Source organism: Polyodon spathula, chromosome 21, assembly GCF_017654505.1.
Source record: "Polyodon spathula isolate WHYD16114869_AA chromosome 21, ASM1765450v1, whole genome shotgun sequence".
Lineage (NCBI taxonomy): Eukaryota > Metazoa > Chordata > Actinopteri > Acipenseriformes > Polyodontidae > Polyodon > Polyodon spathula.
In genome coordinates this window covers 12,521,987-12,544,936 of record NC_054554.1, presented here as the reverse complement: position 1 = coordinate 12,544,936, position 22,950 = coordinate 12,521,987, and the positions used below count along the sequence as shown (strand labels likewise).

Sequence of the window (22,950 nt, the reverse complement as noted above, 5' to 3'; positions counted from 1 at the left end):
CAGTCCGTCCGGTTTCTGTGTGGAAAGGAAAGTAGTAAACTGTTGTTGCCGTTGCCGCTCCATGATGGCGCTGGTGGGATCCCTCCATAAAGAGCTAGCCGAGACAGTCTCCGTTTGTCGGGTTCTGGTGGTAGGAGCCGGTGGAATCGGTTGTGAGCTTCTCAAAAACCTCGTCCTTACCGGATTCTCCAACATCGAAGTGGTGAGTGGGGATACATGCTGTACCCGCTACTAACTCGCTTTGCACGTTGGGCCTCTCTGTGTCTCTCACGGACTATTAACAAAAAAAAGAGGGAAAAGGAATTCAGCCAGGCCAACACAGCGAGAATGAAAGTGATTTAACTGAATTAAAACTTGCCTTAGTCAGTTAGCAAACTCATATTCTACTTGCTATTGTGTGATTGCCGCTTATTTATATGATTAATAATATACGCGAGGATGAATCGGAACCCGTACTTTCAAAATGTTTTAATTATATGAATAGTTAAAAAAAAAACAAAAAAAAAAACAGACAAATCCAAAATAGGATTACATTTTTTTAAATATATATTTTAAAATCAAAGCAGTAATTCAGTAGTACGGCCATTCAGATTGTGATTGAAAACTGCCATCTCCGTATTCTGTAGAGTGAATTTCAAAATCAGATTTACCCGCCTTATATGGCATTGCGAGTACAAACACTCGGTAATATTGGTTGTCAGCAACCATTGTTTATAAATAAACAATAGTAATACAAAATGATTAATCGATGGCATGCAACAAAATTCAGAAACAAAAAAATGTTTGTAATTTGGAAATGTAATAGGTCGCTGACAAGTAAAGACATCCCGGTTTGTTTACATTCATTAAATGTTTTGAATCTGCAGCAGACGCAAGTCGCAGTGAAACAACATTGACACTAGTCACTACAGCGCCCAGTGTGAGATAAATAGGGAAGCTGCTTCTTACACTACAGCACTAGTTCTACTTTCCCTAGGACTCCAACTCTGTACAGCTATGGCCAAAAGATTTGCATCACCTAGCATTTTTGGATTGAGACATAAATAATAATAATATAAAAAAAAACTATATTAACATAATTTAGGTATTTTATTTAACATCGTGTAATCAAAACCATATCGCAAGAGACTACTGGAAGCCAATATAGTAGTAGTAGAATATTTTAGTTATGTCAATTGTTTGTTAATACTGTATGTAAAACTGTAAAGCGGTATGTAATTCAATATGCTAACATATTCAGCAGCTTTCATTCGATTTAATTAAGCAAAGTTAATTAGCTCTACAGGGTGATGCAAAACTTTGAGAGATTTGTTAATGTAATCTTTGGCAGTTCCAGATTTAGGAGGCTCTGATTGTGATTTTACATGGCTATAAGAACAATGAAAATGCTTTATGTGGCCCATGTTAACTAGGAGATTTTGTGTACACGTTTAAACCACAACAGGGTCTATTAAAACAGATTAAGTATTTATTTATTTATCTATATACAGCTTTAATGACTTGTTATACTACGTAGCCACTAAATACTTATGAACATACATTAGCATATGATAATCAGGCCCATGGCAAATGTAATTGGACAACAGTCACGGAAGGTCTGGTAATCATTTTAAATTTTCTGTAATACTTTCCAGATTGATCTTGACGTGATTGATGTCAGTAACCTTAACCGTCAGTTTCTGTTCCAGAAGAAACATGTTGGAAAGTCAAAAGCACAGGTGAGAGGGAACGATTATTAGGTCATGTTTTGTGTGTTTAGTTGCTTGACAAGCAAAGAGATATTGAGGACAATATTAACAAAGAATTTACCCAGCCTTTTTGTTTTTTTTGTAAAAGTTAGGCTTTTCTAGAGCATGCGGAGCTCTTAAATTAAACCCCACCATATGCTACATATGTGAATATGGCCAATAGCACATTGATAGTCAAGTTGATTGCATGTTTTTTGTTTTTTTCAGGTTGCTAAGGAAAGTGTTTTACAGTTTTGTCCCAAAGCTAACATTACAGCCTACCATGATAGTGTTATGAAGTAAGTATCAGTGTTTTGTTTCATGCTAAAGCATTAAGTATTTCTCTTAAGTATTTTTCATTTTCATGTTCTATAAGTCCCCCCCCCCCAACTATTGTTTCAACGGGTTCGGCTTGCAGTCTAGAGATGGACGTAAACTCTTGAGCAATCACTGAAGCTACACGCTGTTTAAAGACTGCAACTGTTTTTATGTGCAATGGTAAAACGTGCATATGAGAACCAGGATGCAAAACCACTCTAACTAACAAGTAATCAATAAAGCAATTGTTTTGCCTGTTTACTGTACGTAACAGCTTGCTAGTAGTGGTGCAGCAGTCTAAAAGGGCCCCTTTAATTTTTAACCTGTTGAATTGGATGGTTAAAAAAATTAAAGGAAGAGAACTATTTTGACTGCTGCACCCTGACATTGCTGATGAGCTCTCATGTCGATTGCATTTTTTACAACTAGACAATGCATTCCCTGGGTTTTATTGGTTGATTAAGTTATGATAAACTCTAATGCAGGGCTTCTCAAACTCGGCCCTGGGACCCCCTGTGGCTGCTGGTTTTCATTCCAACCGAGCTCTCAGTTACTTAACTAGACCCTTAATTGAACCGATCATTTGCTTAATTAGACCTTTTTACTTGTTTTCAGCTCTTAAACAGTTGCATAGTTCAGGTTAGCTGTAACATTTGATAAGTAACTTGAACTGCAACTGGTTAAGAGCTGAAAACGAGTAAAAAGGTCTAATTAAGCAAATGATCGGTTCAATTAAGGGTCTAGTTAAGTAATTGAGAGCTCGGTTGGAATGAAAACCAGCATCCACAGGGGTTTCCCAGGCCCTGATCTAATGTGTGCTTCTCTATTTTCAATTATTGAGCTGTAGTTGCGCATTCCAGTTCTCCAGAACTAAAAGGACAGTCTGTGCTACTTGACTGAGATCGTGAAATTGTATGGGATATGGGCTTCCTCTGGGATTTTTCTGTACCTTTCTAAAGGGCTGGGGTGTTTCACAATCCTGATGTTATCTCAAGCACAGCTGTTTTTGAACATTATGCTCACTCTAAGGATAGTTTTCACTCAAGTATTTCAGCAATTCACGTCAACGAGGTTTTAAGAATCAAACCAAACCCTCAGGCAAGGATAGAATTCATTTCCAGAGGGAATTTGAGAGAGAGACAACTTGTTACGAAGCTATTGGGCTATTATTGAATATAATTGTTATGCTACTTATTTATTTCATATCATTGAGGCAGCTGACAGGCACAGTTTGTGTACAGAAGAATATTTGCTGTGTTGTACAGTAAGAATGCAGGGATGTATTGGTCTGTCTGTGGCCTTGTGAATTGTTCATTTGTAGTAGTCTATACTTTTTCTTTTTTCTACAGCCCAGATTACAACGTGGAGTTTTTCAGGAACTTCATGCTTGTCATGAATGCTTTGGATAACCGAGGTATAGTCAATTTACAAAACTGAAATATCTGCATGAGCAAATTCAGTGATTTCACTAGATAAGAGCATAGTGTACATTTTAGCCAGGTCCCTACTGTATATAACCTTTTGTACCCCAAGTTATGCCTTGTTATAAGGAAAAACAAGTATTTGAAAAAAGTTCCTGGTTAATTATGAATGGTGTAGGATAATAAACAATTCAAAGCATTGAACCGATGTCTCAACTAGAGGGGTGGTTGCCAAACGCTGCAACGATAGTCTGCTTGACTTGGTTCTTATAGAAATCATCAAAAGAGTGTGCACTGCCAGCTCTCTAATTGCTTTTGTTAAACAGTGGGGTATCTGGCTGACTCAACACTTTGTGCCGCATTTTAAAACAAGTGCAAAAAGAGATTTTCAGAGTGGAATGCAGTTTTTGTCAACTCCAATGTTTTACTTATTTTAGTCCATCCTAAATTGACTTTGAATTTGTTTTCAAAATACGACCTCTTGTTGTTCCCTTTTCCTGTATACTTTATTAACGGTTCCTTGTCTTCCAGCCGCCCGTAACCATGTGAACAGGATGTGTCTGGCTGCTGATATCCCCCTTATAGAGAGCGGGACGGCTGGCTACCTGGGACAAGTCGCTGTCATCAAGAAGGTAAACTCGGGAGGATCATTTTTACCCTCATTCACCACCGCTTGCCTTCAGCCATGCTTGAAAGTTGGGAAGTTTTTATTGTAAAAACACAATCTGCAGGCAACCATTTCTTAACCCTTAGCGGTCCATTTATTCAGCGCTTGTCAGGTGCGTTGGGTCCAATTTATTTTCACGCGCGCTCTTCTTTGTTTGTGTCCGTGTTATCTCTGTGGTGCAGGGGCTATGTGTATTGCTCAGATACGCCCCCCTTTTTTTTTCGGCTTCTCTTGGTCCTGCTCGGCCATTGAAAGGTTTTCTCGGCTTTTTCTGGAGAAAAAACGACTAGAGACCTGTGCTTGACGTCTTTTTGATGTCGGACTGGAAAGGGAAAATGATAATTTTGGACCTGGTACAACATAGGACCGCAAAGGGTTAAACCTCTGGAACTCATTTGTAGTGGGGAGGAGTGGGGGGGGGAATCTGAAAAGTGACACCCTGTCTAAATGTGGGCTGATTTCAGTGGACCAAAATATGAGAACTTACTTCTTCCATTTGTTATTGATGATAGGTAAAATGGAGATGCTGGTGAGAAAGTGTCTATAAAGGTAGTAAAGTGCCCATTTTATCACATTTTTCCTCATATGGGGGAATAACACAGACAAATGACGTCGGTATAACCAAGTCTTTTGTCAAGAGCTTTCATACAAAAATATAAATGTACGTAAGTCATTGGCATAGCCCCCATTGGTCCACTTCAGCTGGAATGACCCTCCTGTGTAAAATGTTTACTTGCAAATTTCTGTGTTTTTTTGGGGGTGGGGGTGCAACACAGTTTGTACACTGAATGAATTGAGAATACAAAACTAGGGCAGTTTTTATTTGTAACTTTAAAAAAATTCTTTACCATCAAGTAAATACAGTGAAACTGAAAAAAACAATGATCAAAGACACTGAACATCTGTGGCTGCTTATTTTAGGTCCCTCTGTCATTTGCTTGTATTTGGAAAACAAAACATTATTCGTGGTTGGTAAGTATTGGACCACTTAGTGAATGGCAAAGGGATCTTAAATAAGCAGCCACAAAGATGTAGACCCCCTGGAGAGAGGTTAGTTCTGGTTTGACTGTATGAGAAGCGACCTACCCTGAAAAAAGTTCACAGTTCTCTCTTGCCACACAGGGAGTAACGGAGTGTTATGAGTGCCAGCCAAAACCAACTCAGAAAACTTTCCCAGGCTGTACCATCCGCAACACCCCATCGGAGCCCATCCACTGCATCGTGTGGGCCAAGTATCTGTACAAGTAAGGAGCTCCACAGGAAATGTGGAGGGAATCAAGAGCAGAACTAAACTTCTTACCAAAATCTCTTGTGTATGAGAAGTACATAGGTTCTTATCTGTCTTATTTTGTGCTTGTAAATACAAGCTGAAAAGCATCATTTTGTGTGGGTCTGCAGTGGCATATCCAGTGAAAGTACTACTATGCAAAAACAAGTTATGATCAGGATCTTGCTGCTTTTAATCCTGGAAGTGACATGTTGCCTATCTTGTCTGGTGACCCACAGCGGTCGCTTGATCTTTGTGCTCATGCAGGGTTAGAGATTTTATATACACATATACACACACAGTATATCAGTTAATTACATACACACAGTATCTATGTTTTTGGTGCTTTTAGTTTCTGTTCTAACACACAATGTACTATTTCTAGTAATAACACAAGAATGATAATTGCTTCAAGAAACAATTGCAGCTAGTCCTTTTCTTACAGCAGTGTATTTGAAAGTCAGTGTGGGGGCTGGAGTGAAGCGCCTACTACAGCATATTATCCAATTATCATTGGTTCAAAATAGAAACACTTGGTGTAGTTCTAAAACACTAGGAGATCTTTCTAAACAACATCTTTTAACTATTGCATTTCTTTCAGCCTTTTGCATGATAAAGTTGAATGAAGCCTGCTGAATAGTGTTGCATTAACATATTGTAGTTTTCCATATGCTTAATGAAAAACTGACAAATTTTTTTTAATGTGACATTCTGAAATTCACATGAAATGCTGTACTACTGTTACGGCTTGCGGTAGTCTTTTGCGATTTCGTTTTATCATTGTGACAAAATTGTACTGTTTTTATATATATATAATAAAATATTTATTATAGGATTTGAGGGAGCGTTGTATTGGCTCTGGCTCTCCCATAGGTTATGCCGGTTATTGGCCTACTGTGGACTCTTCTTGCCAGGTGCCTAGTGAGCTCAGGCAGATGCCTGCAGGGCTGGCCTTTGTCCTTCAGAAGCTGCTTGCTCACTCTTCAGTTCCTGGGTGTAAAAGAGGAAGTTGGTCGTGGGATTGGAGGACTCCGTCTGAGCCTTCAGTTCTCCTGAGCTGTGTGGGGAATTGCTGCTGTGAGAGAACATATTTGGACATTCTAAATTGGGGAGAAAATCCATGCAAGATGTTGTTCGGTTTTTTTTTTTCAACTTTTTTTTTTTTATGTTGTTTATTCTTCCAGCCAGCTCTTTGGAGAGGAGGATGCTGATCAGGAAGTCTCCCCTGACACGGCAGACCCTGAAGCTGCCTGTAAGTTTGATATAAAACGTACTGTTGACACCTAACCATTTCGCCATGCACGTTTTATAAGGCATGTTACAAGGCAAGTCCGTGACAGTACCCAACAGTGTGTGTTTCACAGGGGAGCCAGCAGAGACAGCAGCGAGAGCAGGAGCGTCCAATGAAGACGGGGACATCAAGCGAGTCTCCACAAAAACCTGGGCTAAATCCACTGGCTATGACCCAGTCAAGCTCTTCAACAAGGTACTGTACCAGCAGTCTATTCTATCCTGTTCACTTTTATAATGGAATTCCTTGGTGTCTGTCATTGGGCGTTTTGTTGCCCAGTACCTTTCTGCCCCTAACTATATAGAGGAAAAATGCCTGAGAGCTTATATTTTTAGTATTGGCATATATGGTGGTAAGGTTGCATACATATTAATTGCTGTACAGTACATCCTATGTATGTAGTCAGTCCTGAAGAATAAAGCTTTCAATACATTATTCTAAATAATGGAACTGTTTGACCATTTTCCTGCTGTCATTTCTGGTTCATCTTAACCTTTATTTATTTATTTAAATAGCTTTTTAACGATGACATCAAGTACTTGCTAACTATGGACAAGCTTTGGAAGAAAAGGAAAGCTCCTGTCCCCTTGGACTGGAATGAAGTTCAAGAACTAGGTAAGCTTGTGTACACGGGCGTCCACAGAATTCATTCGGGCGGGCGCAAAGTGTTTAAAACTAGTCAGGGTAATGTGGTTTTGTATCGCATAGTAATTATTACACTTCTAAGCTTTGTTTATGTTTACAACTCAGACGGAAGCTGGCCTAGGTCTGGGTGGCAGAAGAGATCCTTAGCATTTTCAGGTAGTGTTTCCACTTGTCTATCTATTTAATTCAAGAGCACAGACTGTGCTGCACAGTAAAGCTGCATTCACACTGAACGCAAGCAAAGTCGTCAAATGTCATTCCATACCAGACACGACTTGGAAAAGATCCATCAGACTGGAAATAAATGCATGACCCCTCCCATGCATTCCTATTGGACTTACCAGAGTAGTAATGGGCTGTCCCAACACAAAAATGTTACCACCCTGATATTAATATATTTATATATATATATATATAATATATATCTATATATACACAACTTAAAGCAATCTCAATTGTCTTGCTTTACAAATTCTTTCATTGGTCTTTTTTATTAACTTGTTTAAGTATTTTAAAGTGCAACATTATGAATATTAGTATTATTATTACGTTGTTATTGTTAAGCATGCATAATCACATTATTATTGTTATTATTATTATTTGTGTTATGCGCAAGTCACCACTTGTATTACTACCGATGACGTTCTGCAAATCTATTTTACTACTTTATCGTAAACGCTATTGACGACTGACGCCTCAGATCATGGGATGTGTCAAATAGCATACAGATGTGTTTTTTTTTTTTTTTTTTTTTTTTTTTTTTTTTTTTTTTTTTTTTACACACAACAGAGTAGTAGACCTCAATATGTTTGTTTGTTTGAATCTCCACAAAACTTCACTTTATGCGTATGTGAAGACATTCTTGTCAAATTTGTGCCCCAGAACTATTTAGTGAACAAAACGTTATTTATCATGCAAGCAAACAAACCAACCAAAAAAGCCACTGCTTAATTAGGTCACATGTTCAAACTGCAGGACCTTTTTTGTGTCGTTTTTAAAAGCCAGCAAAACCGCTTTTTTTTTTTTATTTTATTTTAAATGCTGGGTATATAGACTGCATGTGTGGTCCGGTTTAATTTTGCTTACTAATAAACCAATTTTTATGCAGCTTGCACAATCAGAAAGAAAATGTCTTGGTGCTGCTAAATGCACCGCCTTCAAGCCACGACTACATGTGTTTGACATGTGTCAAGGGTGTTAACCTTGCTTCTGTGGTCATGTGATGGGGGGAGGGGGGGGGGGATAGAAACGGGTAAGGTTGTGCCGATATTGTAATTTTCATACCGTTATGGTAATATAAAAAAGTATTGTGATATTCAATAATACCATCATTTGAGGCCACATGTGGATTTGAGAACATAAGACTCTACAGCATACCCTCCGCTGTCACATCAAAAAGCATACGCAAAGTCAGAAACATGTGCCTCCCCAAAAAGTAAAAAATAAAATAACGGCAAAGTCAAAATTGAAGCACATAAACGGAAAGTAAGATCAAGTCAACATCAATATTAAAAACCAGCCCATTTAATGTCTGTTTTAACCAACTTAGCATGGTTATCTAGCTGTTAGTTGTTGAACATTTTGAAATACAGTACACCCTCGCTATAATGTCCTTCATTAAAAGAAACCTTCAGCTATAATGAACCTGGCCCCTGGACTCCAACTAATAATAATAATAAAAAAAGATCATATTGTAACGTATACTGTGTGAGCTCTGTGAAGTGCAGGAACACTTCGAATTGGGGGGGACCTATGCTCCCCAAAGGAGCAGCGCAGGTATAGTTCTGTCATGAATATAGATTGTCAAAAAGCATTTTGTTTTTTGGCTTGTTCAGCAACCGCGTGGCAAAGCAAAATTGATTAAAATTAAAAAAAGAAAAAAACTTGGATCTGAATAACTCCTCTTTCATGTCAAACTTTTTATGTCAGGTTGATTTGGAATAAAAACTCAGTTTGGGATTCTTGCATGTTGGATTAAGATTTGGTGCACTTTTAAACGATTTGCGTCAGATTGATTTTGAATAAAAGTTCAGCTTCAGTTTGGGATTTTTGCTTTTTGTACTGCGTTTTAATTATTTTAATGAATTAGGTAAAGGCAGAATAGTGCATGCATGAAACAAACAGGTACGTGTAATTCTACTTTTATTCACAATCTCATCTCATCATTAACTTAAGTTTATCGTTCATTTTGATTGTCCTTTCACTGTGATATAATGACCAAAAGGACCTCAACAGGGTGTGCTGTACATCTACTCTGTCACTGAGAATGATTTTCCCACAAACACTACGACGTCCTGTGTGTTTTTTTTTTTTTTTTTTTTTTTTTTTTTTTAATTCCCGGATCATTTAGGGGATGCAGCTTGCATGTTTGCGTATGCCTAGTGGCGGGCTTGCACATTCACATTTGTTTTTTACCATAGTGAAGCATTAAGTTTAACAGTCTCATTGGATTGTCAAAATTTTAAAAAATTACCTTACCTCATATTTGAACGTAACTTGTCCAGCTCATTATTTGTTTGTAAAATCCTTTGCAAAAACATTTCTGTTTGTATCACACAAAAAACTGCCTCCATGCAGACCTGATATCTGGTTTGTTCCGAGGACCAACACAAACACAGTTTGGTTGAGTAGCAAAGTGTTTCTTTTTTTTTGTCTTCTCGATTTTATACTATTCGTTAAAAGATGCTGTATCTGAACACTATCTATTTTATGTTGTTCTCAATACTGCTTCTTTTGTAAAATTGCATTGTTAATAAAAAGAAAGAAAGAAAATAGTAGCAAAGTGTAATGTCACTGCCTTAACAGTCTCTCTTAGCAAACGGTAATCAATTGTTAAGCGGTGGACTCATGCTGGCTGCAGCCACCGACATTCAAACTCACTCTTTCTCCCTCTGCTGCTTGTGTGTTTGGATGCAACAATGTGGATAACATATCCAGTCTAAGACACGCCCTGCCCCAATGTCACACACACACACAAGCACGCATACAGCAGCAGCGGGAAAAACAGCATCCAGGAACAAAGTAACAGCGGTCTTGTTCTAAACCTCCACAAAGTTCTCTGGGGTGCTACAATGTTTTATCACGGCATGGTATGAATGAAGGACGTTTTAGAACGTGTCTTATTTTATTAGCTATGTTTATTTTAGGACTAGTGATGATATTGATGATATATATAGATGTAGATATGTCAGCATTTTCCTATGTCGCGATATACTATAATATCAAATATTGGCACAACCCTAGAAACAGGTTCTATTTTAGCGACGCAAAATTCTCAAAGCGTCTTTGGTTGTTGCTAGTGTGTGGAGAATCCCATTTGACTGCAGTGACTTCTGATTGATTTGCTCGCTTCCAGTGCGGATGCAGCTGAAAGGGAATTAGAGAATACATGTTAGCTACTGTCTCCACATCTGTGGCGTTAAACCTTGTAGTAACTGTTTGCTTATATGAGTAAAGTCCAGTAAGTATGATAAATGGATGAGATTGATTTAAAATAAGAGCAATTACAAAAAATATGAGTACAGATACCTATAAGAGTAAAATCAAATACAAGCTATAGTAAGTAAGTTATAGGTAGGAGCAGTAGTTGAACGCAGCAAGGTATGGAGCAGTTCAGTACAAGTAAAAGCTGATGCAAGTACTGGTACAAGTGGGTGCCATAATCCAGCATGGTCGAGAGTTGTAATGTTTACAGGTGCGTCTTGAGGTGGCACCGGAAGTTGGTCAAGGACTGAGCAGTCCTGATATCCGTGGGTAGGTCGTTCCACCACTGAGGGGCAAGGGTAGGGAAGGAGTGGGCTCTGGAGGCAGGAGAGCGGAGGGGGGGTGCAGCTAGTCTGCCAGAGGTGGAGAGCAGAGAGGGGGTGTAGGAAAAAGTGATAGTCTAGAGATAGGAGGGAGCAGAGTGGTGAAGACTGTGATAGGCGAGTACAAGAGTTTTGAATTGGAGACTATGATGTCATCACACATAGGTTTGTGTGGCTCCAGAGTCGGAGCACTGACACACCTAACTAGAGGTACAGTATTACAATCTTGTAAATGGCTAGCAGCAAGCCATTTCATTAGTGAGTTGAGTAAAAATTATTTTATTGTAGAAGACATGAAAACAAGTTTCCTGATTATTCATATTTATAATGAATAACTATTAGCAGTATATAGTAATAGTAATTTAATAAGCAGACACCTTTATCCAAGACAGTTTACAGAGGCTAAGCTGTGAACTATGCAACAACAATCACTGTTGAAGGGTCATTGGAATGGGACCTCTGTTTCACACCTCATGCTAAAGACAGAGCACAAGGAAGTGAAGTGATTTGCTCAAGGTCACAGAGTGAGTCAGTGGCTGGGTTGGGATTTAAAGCCAGGAACCTCCTGGTTCTCAACCTTTTCCTTAACCACTGGACCACACAACCTCCACAGAATATAACTGAACAGAAAATAAATAAACTTGTAAAAACATTTTTCACTTAAGTAGTCTGCACTGTCACACATGAAACAAAGCAAGAAAACGATACTGACAGTCTGGCATTCACATTTTAAGAAATTTGATTTAATACACTGCTTCAAGCAAATGCTTATTTAAATGCAGTGCACGCAAAATAAGTTTGTAAAGCTACAGAAAGTACAACATGAATACAAATTTATTTAACTTTGTATATGTTGTACTTTGTGAAAGAAAGAATGCTTTAAGTTGCTTGCAGACGCATAGAAGAATAAACAAAATAGCCCCTCATTGATGCGTGATGTCATAATAGTTTTTGTAAATGCAATTTAGCTGGAGCAATCTGGTTTTCAAGAAAAACACCACCAGTATTCACAGAAATTCTAGTTTCTTGTATAATAAAAAAAACAAATTATCTGCAGTCAGATTTAAGATTGAATTATTTCACATTGAATAAAATCTGTGCTTTCTAAAGTGGGAGATGCAAGACGTTTCTACACCAAGACTGCAACCTAAGGAAGAAGCCTCCATTGTTGACGGCTAGTGAATTTAAACACAGTGTTGACTTTGTCTGTATCAGGGACTCTGTGCAGGCGCATAAACAAGATGTACCGATGTATGTCCCTTTATAGTAACCATTAATGTGATCATTAGATAAGGACATTAATTATCATTTTGAGATTATCTGAATCTGGCGCTCTGTAGTTTTAGGTTTACAGCCATGGCACCTATGTTACTGATATGTCTTGATTCTAATTAAATCTACAGAGTACAGTTTGTGAATGAACGATTGGTTGTATGGTTGATGTATTTGCTTTCTCAGAGGACAGCAGTGCCCTCCAGACGGAGTCCTCCACTGCAGGGCTGAAGGACCAACAGGTGCTGGATATTAAGAGCTGCTCCCAGCTGTTTGCCAGGAGTGTGGAGACTCTGAGAGCCCAGCTGTGTGAGAAAGGAGACGGAGCAGAGCTCGTGTGGGACAAGGTGAGCGTTGAGTAGGGTTGTTAGTTTCCAATTCATTTACTAAACATTTTAACTTTGTAATGGGGATGTTTATCAATCAGAAGAGCTATAATGCAAAACATTCCATTTACTTCTTTTTTGTTTAAATAGTGCAACATGTATTTGTTTGTCTGTGTACAGCATTTAATTGTACGTTGAAGAGATAACTGATTATGAAAAATTGTTTCACACCATAAATTACCTTTATGTAAACACACATAACACCTATACTTGACAATTGTAAACATTTAGCATTGAGATTATTAAATGCATTTTTTAAAGGTAAAATTCAGTTTATATTCTGATAGTAAACTGAAGGATCCACCCTAAATTACGTCACACGTTCTTGGCAGTTGGGTTGAAACTATAGTTCCCTTAGAATTACCACTTTAGGGTTTTGTTTGTTTGCCAGTTTACTTTCCCAAGTTTTTCAGAACAGTAAAGTGCATCTCTGTGATTGCTGCTCACAGGATGACCCTCCAGCGATGGACTTTGTGACATCGGCGTCCAACCTGCGCATGCACATCTTCAGCATGAACATGAAGAGTCGCTTTGATGTGAAGTGTGAGTGCTGTGCTGTACAGAAGAGAGGAATCGATGCTGAGCAGCAGTGCGTTCTGCACATCACTTGCCCCATCTAATAGAATGTCTTGGTGTTTTAGACGTTGACGTTAGCTTTTTGGAAGACTTTTTCGGCAAGGTTTACTTCAGCTGATTTTCCTAACTGCGAGTTTAACCCTTTCAATCCATAAATTTGTCACACTGAAGGAATACTTATCAACTATGCATGAGAACATGTATACTTAATTGCATATGTTTACACAATACCTCAGACTGGGACCTAGCAGTCCCGCGAGGTTCCAACATGGTTTCCGGCGGTGTAGGTTAACATACAGAAGGTTCACAGGTCCTTAAAGTCCTGGAAAGTGTTTGAATTTCGTCTAATGAAATTCAGGTACTGGAAAATCAACAAATTGCTGAGAAATCGGTGGGGTGAGGGTTGGGGGGCTGGAGGCTTTTTATTTTATTTTACTGACACTCTGGGACGGGAAGACACTGGGGTGGATATAAAACTTTTTTTTACTAGACTTGACTTCATATTGGAACTAGAGGTAGGGAGAGGAAGGCGAAATACTGTAAACCCCCCCCCCCCCCATTACATTTTTTCACTATACAACTTGATTGACAAAAAAAAGCCAGTGCTTACGTTTGATTGAGTTATTGAGGCAAACGCCAACACACATCACTAACTTCTTAGTGCACTCTCTTTATTTACTTGCATTCTTATATATTTTAAATTTAAGCTTTGTGTAAATGGCACAAAAAGGCACAAAAGGAGATTCTTAACTTCTTGTAAGCAAAATTGTAACAAAAAAATAGCAGAAATTTAAAACCAATTAAAAGTATCACCTATTTCTAATGAATCAAAGTTGTTCTCTTAACCTTCTGAAGAGTTAAATGTGAAACTGAGATCTACTGTGATATTTGCAGAATTTTTTTTTTACTTTTACATATTTTTACAAGCCTTAGCTAAATGACATTGATTTTAGTAGAAGAGACTAAAAGGAATGTTGTCATACTTTGTTGGGTTAAAGCATTTCCCTGAGTCATGATGTACAAAGGCAATTCAAGTATTTTCTGCAAGAGGAAGTTACCAACCAGCATAGCTACTTCCTTGACTGACGGTCATCCCGGTGGGAAAGTGGCACTTGGTACCTCTTTTGCTGAATAGCTTGAAGGAAATGAGAAGTATGTAGAACTCTGGTACATTATCACACTGGTGCTGGTACTTTCCCGTGGGCAGGCCACAGTCGAAAGAGGTTTTTCAATTCATTCAGATCTTACTGTCATTAACAAGGAGGTCACGTACATCTCCTGAGGCTAATCCAGGATGCAGTCACAAAAGCTGGATGGGTAGAAAAGATTGATTACCCCAAACATGATTTCTTATTGCAAATGTGCTAGGCAGAAATACGAGCAGTACAAGAACAAAAAAGCAAAGAAAAGGCCACATGAGCAAGAAATCATGGCGCTGAATGAAAAGAGGTGGCTGTGTAAAGACATTGAGCATCTGCAGGAGGAAACGGAATAGGAGGCTGTAAAGTCATTGAGCATCTGCAGTAGGAAACAGAAGGCTGCATAAGATGTAGAAAAAACATCAAAACCACAAGAACCGTTAAGTTTCAGAAAGAAGAAAGCTGAATTAGGAGTAGAGAGCAAAATACCCAAAAAATAAAATAAAATAATCGGAATAAATGCTTGGTTTGCAACCATTTTAAAAAAAAAAAAAAAACGATGTCAGATGTTTGGGCTTTCTTCAGGATTCTGCCCCAACTTATTTTGTGTTGTTTTTACATCCCCTGACAAATCATTTTGTTGTTGACAGTCTGTTTTTCCAGTTGAACATTGTTGTTCTTGTTCAGAGTCTGGATAGGGTAGCATTTGTGATTTTTTTGTTTAATTTTTTTTAAGTTAAATGTTTCTTTGTGAAAAGATTTGAAATGACAATACAATAGACAGCTGCTTTAAACTGCATTTCACCCTTTTGACATTTTTAAATCAGTTATTGTGGTATGTGTATTTTACCAAGCATTATAGTAACTGCTTTGATTCCTTAGTGTTTGACTGTGCTCCGCTGTACCTTTTGAATTTTAAACGTACCATCTGTAAATGTAATCTAACTACCTACTGTTAAATACTACAGTAATCTCACCCGTCTGAGTAAACAGCTCATCCCTACTGTTAAAGGCAAATTCTACACCCCCTGTTGAATTGGTCGCATCTGAAGGTTTAAACTTTTTATTTTATTTTAAGCATTTACCACATGGTTTGATCTTTGATCATTTCTTATGTAATGTATAAGGATCAAAGAAAATACATTCGGTAAATGCTATTACAGTTACATAAGTTGGTTTTCAATGCATTTGGTACATGAATGGCGTTTGTTTAATTAATCAGCCAATGATGCCCTTGAAAACCAAATTCTGGTCCTTGCAAAAGGTCTTGAATTTTATGTACCATGTCCTGTATGAACCTTGCATACAGCGCTAAGATCAGGTGGGACCTTGAGCCAGGACTGAAAGGGTGAAAGTGGTTGTAGCTCACACAATACTTCCGTAAGTCTTACATATCGCACTTCCAATAACTATACTGATCTAAAATGTGCAGTTTTGAACAGGCAAGATCCGAGGAATTATTGTTAGTGTTAGCGTTACAGTATTGTTTATAAGCCAGCCTCAAAAGCCAACATTTGCATATGTATGTGATACATATGTTTTTCAGGACTATTATAGTACAGCATTAAAAACTGTAATTGCAGTGCATTCCTTGACATTTGGCGATGTTTTCAGTACTAATGGATTCATCTCTGTTTTTCTCTAGCCATGGCAGGGAATATTATACCAGCTATTGCTACCACTAATGCAGTAATAGCAGGCTTGATTGTACTGGAGGGTCTGAAGATTTTATCAGGGAATATTGAACAGTGTAAAACAGTAAGTATCTCCAATTACTCAGACGTTAACGGTTTAGCAATTTAAATTTGTCAATTTACACATAGAAAATATGGCCAAGTTAAAATGTGTTTTAATGCATAAAACAGATACATTATTCAGATAAAATATCTTTTAAAAAAAGATACTTGGATGTGTTTAAAATTTAGCCTTAATTTTGTTTTTATTTGCCTAGATCTTTTTGAACAAGCAGCCGAACCCAAGGAAGAAGCTCTTGGTGCCATGTGCGCTGGACCCTCCCAATGCCAACTGTTACGTGTGTGCCAGCCGGCCAGAGGTCACGGTCAAGCTGAATGTGCACCAAACACTAGTGCTGAGCTTGCAGGACAGGGTGAGTGGGCTCTTAACCTTGAGCAGTTAGGATTGTAAACTGTATAAACTACTCAAAAACAAGCTTTTAAAAATGCGATGTATGCTGTTAATCTGTGCTTAGCCATTTCCTGAATGTTACGTTTCAAGCAGTGCTTTGCCACAGTACGCCTGCCAGGGCTAGTGCTGTTTCTAGCACCGTAATTCTAATAATGAAACAGGCAGTTCTATACCGGATTAAAATTAATTTATCTTTTGTGTACCAAAAATGACTTTCAGATTTTGAAAGAGAAATTTGGCATGGTGGCTCCAGACGTTCAGATTGAGGATGGTAAAGGGACTATTCTGATTTCTTCAGAAGAAGGAGAAACGGAAGGTAAAGAGATTTTGTTTTCCTTATAGCTGTAGAATTTGTTTAGTTCAAGTCAGGAAATACATTGGGGTTCTGATATTCAGTTTTTAGCTGGATTTATACCACCTAAAATAAAAACATTTAAATGAGGGTTACATTTCATTTGATTAACCCTTCGTTTGATGTGCGGAAGTACAGCAAGATCCTCCTTTAGTCCATTATTAAATTTTTTACACTTTTTATTTCAAGGCAACTCCTATATTCACAGTATACTGGATTCAAATCTAAAGCTTCTGAGAGATAGAAGTAGAATCTGTTGGTTCTATTTCTTGTGGCTGTGTTTATTTTAGTATTTAACCCAACTTTTTAACATGGAAAATGACAGTTTGAACTTGTATAAATACATTACCGATGCATGTTCATCCTGATGGCAGAGAGGCATACTCTGGTTAGAGGGGCTGTTCAGTCAATCTAAACAGAGGTGGGTCTAAATACTACTGCCATTTAAATCGTTAAAAATAAGACACTCACTGGCATTTTTCATGCATGTATACAGGAATACACTGATTTTCATAACCTTGTTACTAAACAAGCATATTTTAACTATATAAATGGTATTTAGATCCACTGGTTTAGGTTGTAGGTTTATCTAATTGCTGCAAAATTAATGCATTTCAAATATTTTGTCTCCATTAATGTGAGTGCAGATCCTGCCCCATGTAACTTTCATAGGCAACTGAATGGCAGTCTTAAGTGAATACATTTACACTACAAGCAGCTTCACGGTTTTGTTTGTCTCTTCCCAGGAAACAATTCCAAGTGTCTGTCTGAATTTGGAATCCGTCATGGAACCCGGCTGCAGGCTGATGATTTCTTGCAAGATTATACTCTCTTGTTAAACATCCTTCACTGGTAAGAGCAGGATTGGGGCCTTGTTCTTTTACTGTCTGTAGCACAGTCAAAATTGCGTTGTTACTAAATGCTGTCTTGAACAGTGGCTATTATGGTTTTCAAGCTTTGTCAGTTATTGATTTTGTATAAATTAATCATGCAAGTTAATAGATTTAAATCCCTGTTATTTTTGAGCTTGTATTTTCCCTGTTGTACGTTATATGTATTAAATAATGTAACAAAATGCAAGTATAATATCGCCACTGAGTCAATGTCCTGTATTTGTTCTCATATAAGACAGTCCTCTCCCAAGTACTAGCTACCCTGAGTTTTATTATTGAAATTCCGAGGAGACAGTTTGTCGGACACATGTTAAATAATCTTTTCCTCCCTGATAGAGTAGCTGCATGAACTCCTTATGGTAAATCTACAGACTCTGGTGAAACATGGAAGTGCAGTCAGTCCAGAGTAGATGTTGCCTGATTGCTGGCACCTAGTTATTTCAGTAATAGTATATACAGTATTAGACTAGTTCTGAAATGCAGACCCATGTGCAAGACTAGTTTGAGTTTCCAACCATGCTACTGTGTCCTGACTTGCTATATTCTCAGTGAAAATGGTGTTGACAGTTTTTTCCCCTCTTTGATTCTCCAGCGAGGACCTGGGGAAGGATGTTGAGTTTGAGGTGGTTGGGGACACCCCTGATAAGCCCATAGAGAAGACTGCAGAGGGGTCTGCCAAGAGCATCACCAATGGCAGTGATGATGGTGCGCAGCCATCCACTTCGAAAGGTGACTGCAGGCTGTTTCATCTCACTGATAACTAGAACCTGGGCTGTACTACTTACTGTGTTTGCCTGTTTAAAACACGCAGAGAGAAATACAAAATCACTGAAAAGCATTCACTGAAACGTTTGTCTGCCTGACCTACTTGGTGTTGTGAAGTTATGGAATAGGTATAAAGTTTAGGAGTCTATGTACGATTTGTTGTAGGACTGGTGCACTTTTGTTTTAAACCTTCATCTGTACATTGGGAGGTAGTGTAAAAGACAAGGGCCGTGGCTTCAGCTGCTACGCATTGCTCATCTGTTACTCTGGGGTCTGTTTCCAGCTCAAGATCAGGATGACGTGTTGATTGTGGACTCTGATGAAGAACCGTCCTCCAGCAGCACTGACGTCAACATGGAGGGTCCCAGCCTCAAGAGGAAGCTGGAGGAGGGGGAGGAGAGCGTGCGATCCAAGAGGATGCGCACAGACCCGCCAGCTGCGCAGGAAGAAGACGATGACATCATCGCACTAGATTAGACTGCCTTGCAGATTGCATTATGTCTGTAATTGGACTGTGTACAAATGTCAGAAGAAAGTTGTTAATGTTAACAAACACCCCTTCACTTTTTGAACAGCCTTGCTACTCTTGTACCGTATATGTGCAAATAGGTAGTTGTGCATATGCAGGACTAGTAGTGGAGAGGTTACAGACTATTAGAAACTCAAGTAGAAGGCTTTATGTGGTCTTTTTTTTTTATCACATTTGAACAATCCCCCGTCCTGTATTATAGTTAATCAAAACATCTTTGCCCCCATGTTGAGCATTTACAGTCAAACATATGTGAGCTTCTGTGAATTTCAGCTTGATACTAGAATACCGGCACATTGGCCAAAATATGAAACCAAAGCAGCAACTCACATGTTCACAGAAAATGTCATCTGTAATGTTTGTAGAATTATTACAAGATGTACATATTGTTGGCAATTACATTTTAACAAACATGTTTACATTTTTTTTTTCATCACAGAAAAATGCCTCAGTTTATTAATGACCTATAGCAGGTGGTTTAAAAAATATCAGAAATTGCACTCCATGTTTTTGAAAATAAATTGGCAGCAGTACAACTAGAGCAAAGCAGTAACCTCAAGTAGTGGACATGTTACAAAAGCCAAAGGGTGCTTAGCCATGTTTATATTTTTGTCAAAAAAAAGCCGTTTGCAGGTCTTGAAGTCATGGGGTGGGTGAATGGAATGGGTTTCTCTTCAAAATGTGTGCTTTTACAGCTGCCAAGTATTTGGTGCACAATTCTATTTTAGAAGAAATATGAAGTATCAGTTGGAAAATCACCTTTGAATAACTATGTACCGCCATTTTCCTTTGAATTTAAGACGCCCTTGATTTATGACCCTCAATTTGACGAATAAAACTCATGCATTTACAAAATCAGTTGCGGCCGTCTGCTATCACACAGCATCACAGTTATGTGCTGCTTTTCATTTCCAGTCGTTATTACTCACACCTGTTTTGCTCTTTTACTCGGCAGTCAGTCACTGCTGTTTGTGGACTCGGGTAGTCACGTCTTGGCGATTTTAATACATGCGTAACTATACTGTACTCAAATTAAGACGCAGGATATTTAAGAAATTTGAAGGAATATGGTGTATTGAGAGGAAAGTTTATTTGTGCCAATGTAAGTCAAGTACTTGATTGAAAAAAACCCTGTTCTAAAGAACTGATAACCATGGCTGTTAGTTAAACCACACACACACATTTTGCCCTCTTGGCATTAAAAACATTAGCGCTGGGCCTCATTTTCTTGTTTTGTAGTGCAGGTATTTCAAAGGCAACTTTTTGTAACCAATTCTGCTGTGACTTACTGTTACCTAATCACTACCTGTGATGTAGGTAAATTCCACTCCAGTGGTCAGACTGACCCACGTCACAGGAAGTGATTAGGTACCAGGAAGCAGCTATTTTAACTTTGCTGGATTTAAAAATAAATACCTTTTTAAAAAATATATAAAAAAAGCAAGCAAATAACCCAGATATTTTCATCACAATAAAAAGGATGGTAAAGTTTGGGATTTTACAGCCATGGTTATTTCATATTTTAATATGAAAAGAATTTGAGTTTAAAAAAAGATATACTTTAGTGATGTGGAGGGCTGACAGCTGTCCTTGTGCACCATAGCTGAACATATTTACACCTGCTATTCAGTGTAAAGTGGAAATTTCGTTTAAAATCTGTGGTGGTTCAAACATGCTCTGTCAGTTTGAATCCGTCAATAGTACCATATACATTTCTGTAAAACACTTTTTTTTTTTTTTTTTTTTTTTTAAGAAAGTATTTTTCAGTGGACAGGTATACGACCGGATTACAATGGTGTAAGCTGTGTTTTTGTGTGTGTTTGATTAGTGAATTATTTATATTTGACATTTTTGTAAAACACAAAACTATACTGTACCTCTTATGGACCAAATAAAGAATTACTAAATATTGGTTATACCTGCAGCTTTTAATGATTGGAGCACTGTCTTAAGAGACAACAGGACTGAAGTAAGAAATTAACCATATTTTACTTTGGGTGCTGATTTGCTGTTTTTTATTTATTTGAGATGTCTTTGTTCGGTAGAAACAAACAATGCACTGGCTCAACTCTGATATGTTGAAATGTTTGTATAATTAACCACATACTTGTCAAACACAACAAATGTAAACTGCTTTATTGATAAGTTTACAACACATAAATAACATTTAAAAAGTAACTTTTTGAAAAGCGTGTAGTACAAAACCACCCAAAAAGTAGCAACTATTTTTAATGTCATATACATAAGTTTCTTTAAAAAAAGCTAAAATTAATGTATGATACATTTTTTTTTTAAATACTTAAAACACATCGCAAAATGTGTAATTATGCTGGTCTTGCTCTCGATCAGCAGTATGCACATGTATTATCGTACTGAGTACCATACGGAAAAGACTAAGCCACTTCAGCATGGCATGACATCAGCAAATGTATTATTGATCTTTTGAATGTGCAGTTTACCGTGAGTGGAATAAAAGAACAGAACACCTGTAGATGATGCAAATTGCCATAGGTGGCGCCACCTACACAGCATATACTCCATCTGCTGGCAGACAGTCACCAAGTTGATCCTTGAGCAGTACCCTGTACGTGTGTATACTTATACGTCAAGCATTAGCGCTGATTCCCATTTGTTTGTGGTGGAGATCTGATGGTTACTAACTTGTTTCTTTTATATAAATTAGTGACAAGTACAATTTAAAGTCTCGGTATAAAGTCACTAAATGTGCTGTAGTCCAAACTGTAGTAAAGCATACAAACAAACATTCTCAAACAGAAGAGAGGGGTAATATTTCTAGTACTAACAAGGGGTATGAAAACTAAACCTTGAACTAAGAATGATATATTTTTGCATCGTACAAATTCAAAAAATGTTCTTTACGTGTCTTGCATTTGATACTAATACCGTAACGTATTTATAGATCTTTAGAAAACCATTAAATGTTTACACGGAATAAATTGCAGTTAGGCTTGTGTCGAATGCAATCAAAACATGTGATTTTGTTTTGCTATTGTTTATAAACCGGCTTAATAATGACAATCCCATAAAGCTAACGGCTGTTTTACAGGCGCATTAATAATATCTGTCGTGTTATGGTAATTGTATTTAATAAACAGTGACAGCTGATAATTCTTTAAAAAAATAAATAAAAATAAAACCTATATTGAATACGTAAGTGAGCCAGGTGCAATTAAATAACAATTATTAGTTGTCATGGAAACAAACCTTTGACTTAAACGTAGCAGCGCAGGTGTTGTTTAGCAAAGCAACTGCACTGCATCTGAATAGCAGCTGATAGATTCTCTCATATCGTGGGTGCCCTGTCTCGCGGATTCCTCAAATCTAATGTAAAAGGTGTTAGACGACCTTCTGCTCTTTTCCAATCTAATGTATCTGTTTTCAGCTGAGTCGAAATTAAATGTTTATCAGTCCATTTAATTTAGGATTCCACATGCATAGGTGGCTATAATTTTATTTAAACGAGCGCATCGCCGTTTTATTTGTAAATGTACAGTGCAGATGCCGCGTTACATCAACCAATAATGGCAATGGGGTTAAACTGATCAGCCTGTACCCCAACCAGGACTGCACCGAGCTCCTGCTTATCCCGGGAGTACCTCTAAAATAAATGGTCGATGCAATCCGAGGATTCCTTGGTGCTGTAAAATATTTACAGTAAAATCAGCTGTATCTTATCCAGGTGTGGTACAACTTGATCAAACTACATCCCAAATCACTACAATAGGTAAAG

At 37.9% G+C, this 22,950-nt stretch overlaps 1 protein-coding gene across 2 annotated transcripts; it reads left to right on the top strand.

The window, feature by feature from the left end:
- LOC121296338 (SUMO-activating enzyme subunit 2-like) lies at positions 1–21,108 on the top strand. Of its 2 annotated transcripts, XM_041221769.1 has the most exons (18): positions 1–202; positions 1,635–1,718; positions 1,956–2,026; positions 3,395–3,459; positions 3,998–4,098; positions 5,256–5,377; positions 6,585–6,652; positions 6,765–6,886; positions 7,207–7,306; positions 7,442–7,492; positions 12,601–12,761; positions 13,250–13,343; positions 16,161–16,273; positions 16,467–16,622; positions 16,880–16,976; positions 17,759–17,864; positions 18,498–18,634; positions 18,954–21,108. In XM_041221769.1, exons 1-18 carry the CDS (start codon positions 62–64, stop codon positions 19,145–19,147), a joined length of 1,983 nt encoding a protein of 660 aa, XP_041077703.1. In that variant the 5' UTR covers positions 1–61; the 3' UTR covers positions 19,148–21,108. The 2 variants fall into 2 exon arrangements, with proteins under 2 accessions (XP_041077703.1, XP_041077704.1); XM_041221770.1 differs by lacking the exon at positions 7,442–7,492 and having other exon boundaries at positions 3–202.
- The last annotated feature ends 1,842 nt before the right edge of the window (positions 21,109–22,950 follow it).

Coding starts and splice junctions, on each gene's coding strand:
- LOC121296338 (XM_041221769.1), top strand. CDS start 62: ATGATGGCGCTGGTGGGATCCCTCCATAAAGAGCTAGCCGAGACAGTC. Junction 2,027..3,394: donor TACCATGATAGTGTTATGAA/GTAAGTATCAGT, acceptor TTTTTTCTACAG/CCCAGATTACAACGTGGAGT. Junction 17,865..18,497: donor TTGTTAAACATCCTTCACTG/GTAAGAGCAGGA, acceptor TTGATTCTCCAG/CGAGGACCTGGGGAAGGATG.